Below are 7697 nucleotides of genomic sequence, written 5' to 3' on the forward strand. Positions count from 1 at the left end.
CCTTCTCTTCCAACCATTTGGACGCAAACTTACATTTCCCCATAACGGTCAACCGGCGTAAACGGACCTTCGCGCCATCAAGCAGCAGTCAGTCAGTGAGCGCGCGATGTCCTGTTCAGATGACGTCAAATCCAACGGGATGCCATAAATAAACTACCCAATATCTCACTACACACCTACGCAATGATTCAATTTAAACTTTAGAATACAACCTCTTAGGACAACTTATATACTTATTGAAAACAAGCTACAACCTTTAATACCGTGGAAATAAACACAGGGAGAGGATCAGAACACAAACTGCTGTTTCTTTCCTGTTCCAGTCTTAATGACCATCAGACCGGTGCTTTTTAATTCCATCACTTTATTAAACTTTCCTCCATGTGAAAGAGCTTCACAGTTTGGACGCCGGCCTCTTCTGATCGGTCGAGGAGGGGCTGCTGGGGGTCAGTCGACCAATCAGACGCAGCCGGCTGATGCCTCCGTCTGGCCGTATGATGAGGCGGACATGGCTGACGGGCGGGCGGAGGCAGAGCGCCGCCTCGCCGAACACGTGTCGGTGGTCCGGACGCAGCTGCAGCAGGAAGCAGAGATCCAGAGAATATTTAGTCGAAAAGTTAAGAGAAAAAAGACAGAATTTGAGAAAGAAGTTGGAACATTTTAAGACAGAAACTCAGAACCGTTTGAGGAAACGTCGGAATAATAAACATTCTATGTGTTTAACCTAGTGTTCCTACAGTGTGGTTTGAGTTGATGATTTTTTAGGAAGCAGAAACCCATGAAGTGAAAGGAAGGAACATCAGCGAAATGCAAGGAACGTACTTTCGTTGAGGGCAGCAGGACCTGCCATTTCCCAGAATGCCACCCGTTCCTGCCGCACTGCGCCTCCTCCTCGGCGGCCAGTGAACACACCTCGACGCTGCACGAGTCCGGGAAGTTCCCTGCAGGAAACACAGCGGTCAAATACCTATTCATATTTAAAATACAAAGGGAGAATATTTTTAAGAAAGTTCTTGTGATGAATCGGAGGAGAAAGGTTTAATATTATCAGAAACAAGTCTGAATATCTCCAGGAAAACAGTTGGTCTATTAAGAGGAACAATAAAACTTTGAGGAAAAGTCTGAATATTTTTGGCGTTTGGACCTTTGAAGTGGTCGGTGTCCAACTCCACGCTGTGGATCACTCCGGGGTGACCGAGTCGAAACACGGTCCACTCCCAGCCCGGAACTTGCAGGATGCCGCGCTCGTCCTCCTGAAAACACAGAGCTCTTTAATCAGGAGTTCTTCAGGGCCGTGTGTTCGGTCCCAGTTGGTTAAACTTGTGACCGGTTCGATTTAAAACATTCCGCAACTGCAGGAAAGCTGAGCAGCGTTTACTGAGAGCTCTAAACCACCAACAACTTTCAACTTCAAAAAACCTCCAACTCTCCTGCTACTCCTACTCCTGTTCTGCTGTGTTGATGTTAATCCCTCCCCAGCTCTCGGCCCTCGGTGCCATCGGACTAAAAGTGAGTTCCCAAATTGGAAGAATAACTGGGTTCCTGGATGTGAGTGCTAAGAGTGATAACCTTCAGGTGTTTGGGGCGGTCCAGTCTGCGGGCCGTCTCCCAACCGTCAGCCATGTTGACACCTCGGCCGAGACCTGCAAACACACCGCGGCCGTCAGAGGGACACGCGTCCACCTTCCACAGTACACACCGTTAATGCACACAGTATTCTAACCAATGATGTTGCGTGGATGCCCAAAGTGGGCGTCGCTGTAGCCGAGGCAGACTCCCCCATTGGTCAGGGCCAGCAGGTCGACATCCTGATTGGGCAAGATGTTGGACCAGTCTCTCTGCCCGACGCCGTACACCCGCAGTCTGGAGATCCCGCCGTCTGAGGACAGAGGGGGTTAAAGAGGCCCTGCTCTTCTCCTGTGGTACTCCCTGTCCTGAAGTGTGTGTGTGTGTGTGTGTGTGTGTGTGTGTGTGTGTGTGTGTGTGTGTGTGTGTGTGTGTGTGTGTGTGTGTGTGTGTGTGTGTGTGTGTGTGTGTGTGTGTACCTGGGAGCATGTTGAGCCTCAGGTGTGTGACTCTCTGCCTGCAGCTCACAGAGAAGTAGTTGCTGCAGCAGTGGGAGAACCCCGGCTGCAGCTCCACCTCACTCAGCAGCTCCGGCCACACCTCCGAGCGCAGCTGCACGGGAAAACAGTCACTGTGTTTGTACCCTGATTACACAACCTGTTCAACCCAAGCCTAAATACAACAATAACAGGAAGTGCATAACTCACAAAGAAGGAAGTGGGTCGCTCTATTAGCAGCTGTAAAGTTACACTGCATTCATTTTAAATTTGGGTTTACATTTATCTCATATTTCTTCAGCTGTCAATCACGTTACCTTGGCAACAGCAGTCAGCTGAGCGTTGGAGGCGGCCATGCCCGTCCGGTCTCCCTCGAGAGAGAAGGTGGGGGGGGGGTCTGATGAAGAACAGGTAAACATCAGTATAGGTTGTTCACTGAGCAGTGTGGGCTATAAAGGAACTACAGCACGGTCACATGACTTCATGTCTCCACCACTAAGCTAAAGGAGGCTAATGTTGGGCTATAAAGGAACTACAGCACGGTCACATGACTTCATGTCTCCACCGCTAAGCTAAAGGAGGCTAATGTTGGGCTATAAAGGAACTACAGCACGGTCACATGACTTCACGTCTCCACCGCTAAGCTAAAGGAGGCTAATGTTGGGCTATGAAGGAACTACAGCACGGTCACATGACTTCACGTCTCCACCGCTAAGCTAAAGGAGGCTAATGTTGGGCTATAAAGGAACTACAGCATGGTCACATGACTTCAGGTCACCACCGCTAAGCTAAGGGAAGCTAATGTTGGGCTATAAAGGAACTACAGCACGGTCACATGACTTCACGTCTCCACCGCTAAGCTAAAGGCGGCTAATGTTGGGCTATAAAGGAACTACAGCACGGTCACATGACTTCACGTCACCACCGCTAAGCTAAAGGCGGCTAATGTTGGGCGTGATGACGTTAAGTTGTCAGCAGCCTCCGTTTCTGAATCCTCCAGTGGGATATTCACTGACGTGTTTTATGTTGTAGAACAAGACGTTAAACTCTCTTCAGCTCGTGTTAACCACAGACCTTATTTCAGGCTAACAACCAAAAACAACTCCAGAGAACCATTGACCTCCAGACCAGGGGACAGGAAGGGAAGAAATGCTGAGGAATGTCAGGGTTTTAGGAGGCTTGGACTTGGGTCCAAAGGGGTCGCCGGTTCACGTCCGGATTGGACCCAAAAAAATGGAGTGAGCTGGTAGCTGGAGAGGTGCCAGTTCTCCTCCTGAGCCACTGCCGAGGTGCCCTTGAGTAAGGCACCTGGCAGCCTCCCTGCTCTGCCATCTCTCCTGCATGTGTTGTTTGTGCATGGATATCTTCCCTGTGTGTAATGTGTGTGTGAACACTACAGAGTGGGGAACGGAATTTCCCTGTAAGGGATCAATAAAGTATTTCTTCTTCTTCTTCTTCATTCCTGCAGATCTCTACTGGAAGCTCGGTGGTTTCCCAGGTTTGTTATTTAGGAGACGATGACACGGATTCGTACCCAGACAGGTGGCCTGGATAGAGACGTGGGGCGAGTGGTTCCCGGTGAAGAAGGACGTGTCCACATCGAAGCCGTGGATCTGCCCCGGCACCCCGAGAGCAATGATGCACCAGTCCTGACCTCCACAAAAAGTGAGAAGAGAAAAACAGTGTTGAAAGTCCAACAAATACAGAAATATACCAGCACAGAGTCTCGTTTCCAGCACTCTGAACCTGGACAAGTGTAATGAGTAGGACTGTTCTGGAGAGGTTTCGGGGGTTACTGAGGATGCTGAATTCATTTCTGTCATTTTAACCAGATAGAGGCCGTATCTCTTCTCTCAGTGGGCTGATTCTGACTCCCATGAGCAGTGTTGAGACCATTGGAGATAGAGAGGAACATTATTATCTCTACTGTGGACAATTCATCTTGAAATAAATAAGCGATCTGTCCAATGCAGAGGACCCAGAGGCTCCTAAAACTTCAGAATCAGAATCAGCCCACAGAGAGAACAGATATGGCCTCTTTCTGGTTAAAACTGTCATTGTTTATCCTGAAAATGGATTCAGCGTCCCCAATAACCCCTGAAACCAGTCCTAAATAGAAAATTCTTTTTCCCGAGGTCCTGCCCTTCACTTAATTAAAGCTTTACTTAGTTTATTCTCGCAGCGTCCTCTTCATTCTGCGTTTAGGTTTTTCTGGACGATTTAAAGTTAAAGCATATGAAGGTTCAGGTTGTTTTCATGGGCGTTGATGGTGCTTCTGACAACAGGATCATATTTCATCCTGAAAAAACTGTTTCTGTGTTCAGGTGAGAGAGCGGTACGATGCGGCGGACGCCTCAGACACTCAGTTGGGATCGGATCCCTTTCACCTGTTGAAGTTATTGTGTTGCTTCTTACCTGGTGTTCTCTTTCTCCTCGTCTCCCATCCATCCATCCACTTCCCAAACTCGGTGAAGGCCGAGGCGATGAACACCGGCGGCTCTCTCTGGGCGAACAGTACATCTTAAAGTGAATACACACACCCGCTGGTATGCTCAGTTTAATCCGTTAGGTGATTAGACTTAATCCCTACTGGTTCTCCCAGCTTTCCCTTAAAGGAGCCTTTTTAGTTTCACATTTTACAGATATTTCACATTATTTTAAATGGATAACAACACGAACTAATGGTAAACTGTGCAGTACACAAGACGTCCGTGTCAACGAGTGATTTGAGCAGATTATGTGAGGTGAATATTGCCTCAGAGGTCAGTTGCAATATTCTGATCAAATATAGGAAGGACAGGAGGTAAACCACCAGACGTTTCCTTTAATCGGTTGTCAGTGTGAAAGTGAGTTGTACCTTCAGCAGGTTTGAGGCTGGAGCGAACCATTCGTCCGTAGCAAAAATAATCTGAAAGAACAAAACGCTCATTTTAATACAGACCAGAAAATTACAACATGTGCAACACTGCAAACCAGAGCAAAGCTGAAGCTGTGTTCATAAATATTAGGGAGGATTCACTCTCATGTATGAGTGGTAACGTACGGAGGCCGACAGGTGCAAACGGCCCAGAACTCTTCCATCTGGAGCTGCAGCTTCAGGAAGGATGCAGATATAGAAACTGAAATCAGAACTCATGCAGAAACATCTGCAGCAGCTCTTCAACACATGCAGAAACATCTGCAGCAGCTCTTCAACACATGCAGCAACATCTGCAGCAGCTCTTCAACACATGCAGAAACATCTGCAGCAGCTCTTCAACACATGCAGAAACATCTGCAGCAGCTCTTCAACACATGCAGAAACATCTGCAGCAGCTCTTCAACACATGCAGCAACATCTGCAGCAGCTCTTCAACACATGCAGAAACATCTGCAGCAGCTCTTCAACACATGCAGAAACATCTGCAGCATCTAGAGAACATTCAGCAGAGGAAACATGAGCAGTTTACTAAAAGCTGCAGAAACCAAACGCTGCAAGAAGCTCCAACACAACGGAGACCAGGGGACACTAAAGAGAGACGCACACAGCTGGAGACCAGGGGACACTAAAGAGAGACGCACACAGCTGGAGACCAGGGGACACTAAAGAGAGACGCACACAGCTGGAGACCAGGGGACACTAAAGGGAGACGCACACAGCTGGAGACCAGGGGACACTAAAGAGAGACGCACACAGCTGGAGACCAGGGGACACTAAAGAGAGACGCACACAGCTGGAGACCAGGGGACACTAAAGAGAGACGCACACAGCTGGAGACCAGGGGACACTAAAGAGAGACGCACACAGCTGGAGACCAGGGGACACTAAAGAGAGATGCACACAGCTGGAGACCAGGGGACACTAAAGAGAGACGCACACAGCTGGAGACCAGGGGACACTAAAGAGAGACGCACACAGCTGGAGACCAGGGGACACTAAAGAGAGATGCACACAGCTGGAGACCAGGGGACACTAAAGAGAGACGCACACAGCTGGAGACCAGGGGACACTAAAGAGAGACGCACACAGCTGGAGACCAGGGGACACTAAAGAGAGACGCACACAGCCGGAGACCAGGGGACACTAAAGAGAGACGCACACAGCCGGAGACCAGGGGACACTAAAGAGAGACGCACACAGCCGGAGACCAGGGGACACTAAAGAGAGACGCACACAGCTGGAGACCAGGGGACACTAAAGAGAGACGCACACAGCTGGAGACCAGGGGACACTAAAGAGAGACGCACACAGCTGGAGACCAGGTGACACTAAAGAGAGACGCACACAGCTGGAGACCAGGGGACACTAAAGAGAGACGCACACAGCTGGAGACCAGGGGACACTAAAGAGAGACGCACACAGCCGGAGACCAGGGGACACTAAAGAGAGACGCACACAGCTGGAGACCAGGGGACACTACAGAGAGACGCACACAGCTGGAGACCAGGGGACACTACAGAGAGACGCACACAGCTGGAGACCAGGGGACACTAAAGAGAGACGCACACAGCCGGAGACCAGGGGACACTAAAGAGAGACGCACACAGCTGGAGACCAGGGGACACTAAAGAGAGACGCACACAGCTGGAGACCAGGGGACACTACAGAGAGACGCACACAGCTGGAGACCAGGGGACACTGAAGAGAGACCGCTGGGTGACGTTCAGGGTCATAAAGCTGGACTGTGTCTCTGTGCTTCAGCCGGAGATGTTTCTTTATGGGTTCTGATTTGGGTTTCTATATCTGCATCCTCTCTGAAGTGTTGTAACGCGTTAGCCCCTGTGGGCCACCGCAGTATTTCCAAAGCACATTGGTGGTCCCACAAGGACACAACCATACTTACAATAGTATGTCATTAGAAACCATAGAAAGGAAGTGAGTGAAATGTGTCAGATCCTCCTCTCTGGACTGATTGAATGACTTCAATGCGAACTTATATCTGGGGTTAGCAGCTTCAAGTTTTGCCAGTTCTGTCAAACCCTCTGACAAGCTGCTTCTCTCAGTATCTGCACATACCAATACTACACATACTTTATTATTCGGAGTACTTTTCCATAGTATACTGCACGTAGTTTCAAGTATATCCAGATTTCATGTAAATAAAATGAGCTTAAAGTCGATTTGTTTTTCTTACTTTTTATCTCCTGTGTTTGGATTCGGACTATATTCAATATTCAGTGTTAACCTACCTGGTGATAAACCTGACTCTGATGAGACTCACCTTCCCCCCCACTGCCTCACAGGCCAGATCATTGTACTGCAGGAAGTCGGGCTCTGCTGCTGCCTTGGCTCTCTTCTCCGCCATGCTGCGATCTGTCTGAAGTTAGTCTGAGCGCTGCTCTGGAGAGGCGCTGGTCCTCTCCTGCAGGACAAAGTCCGGCGGCTGTTTATTCAGACGGCGAGGGGTCAGTGACTCCGTGGGGCTCCTGCTGCAACAACACAGTCCCTAACCCTAACCGAATTCATAATCCAGTAATCCAGGCAGTGGCGGCTGGTGGAGTTTTCTCCAGGGGGGGCTATAACTCCCAAATGTATTTAAAAAAAAGAAAAAGCATGCATACATGTACTAAGGAATCAAACCAGTGTATTTACATCAATGAAAACAACAACAACAACAACAATATAGAGAGATAGAAGTGCAAAGAGGAACAAGT

General features: G+C 49.0%; 1 protein-coding gene and 1 long non-coding RNA gene across 6 annotated transcripts; one reads left to right on the plus strand and one right to left on the minus strand.

Annotated features, from left to right (window-relative positions):
* Window positions 1–344: 344 nt before the first annotated feature.
* allc (allantoicase) lies at window positions 345–7437 on the minus strand. 5 transcript variants are annotated; one of them, XM_063901411.1, is made up of 11 exons: window positions 7265–7437; window positions 4921–4971; window positions 4479–4566; window positions 3598–3712; window positions 2381–2460; window positions 2046–2178; window positions 1724–1879; window positions 1570–1643; window positions 1145–1253; window positions 823–941; window positions 345–574 (listed from the first exon to the last, which is right to left on the minus strand). In XM_063901411.1, the coding sequence occupies exons 3-11, from the start codon at window positions 4509–4511 to the stop codon at window positions 395–397; spliced, it is 999 nt and encodes a 332-aa protein (XP_063757481.1). In that variant the 5' UTR covers window positions 4512–4566; window positions 4921–4971; window positions 7265–7437; the 3' UTR covers window positions 345–394. The 5 variants fall into 5 exon arrangements, with proteins under 5 accessions (XP_063757481.1, XP_063757479.1, XP_063757478.1 ...); XM_063901409.1 differs by having other exon boundaries at window positions 3598–3717; window positions 7265–7426; XM_063901408.1 differs by having other exon boundaries at window positions 4479–4583; window positions 7265–7415.
* Window positions 2884–7163, plus strand: LOC134876471 (uncharacterized). Its single transcript, XR_010167459.1, has 2 exons — window positions 2884–3728; window positions 4388–7163. It is a non-coding gene; the product is annotated as an uncharacterized LOC134876471 (long non-coding RNA).
* Window positions 7438–7697: the final 260 nt, after the last annotated feature.

This window comes from Eleginops maclovinus, chromosome 15 (assembly GCF_036324505.1).
Source record: "Eleginops maclovinus isolate JMC-PN-2008 ecotype Puerto Natales chromosome 15, JC_Emac_rtc_rv5, whole genome shotgun sequence".
Lineage (NCBI taxonomy): Eukaryota > Metazoa > Chordata > Actinopteri > Perciformes > Eleginopidae > Eleginops > Eleginops maclovinus.

Excerpts from the sequence above, each read along its gene's own strand:
- allc (XM_063901408.1), bottom strand. The coding sequence starts at position 7,348 with ATGGCGGAGAAGAGAGCCAAGGCAGCAGCAGAGCCCGACTTCCTGCAG. Across the intron at positions 942-1,144 it reads GGACACCGACCACTTCAAAG|GGAACTTCCCGGACTCGTGC; the intron begins GTCCAAACGCCA and ends TGTTTCCTGCAG. Across the intron at positions 575-822 it reads TCCTGCTGCCCTCAACGAAA|CTGCGTCCGGACCACCGACA; the intron begins GTACGTTCCTTG and ends TTCCTGCTGCAG.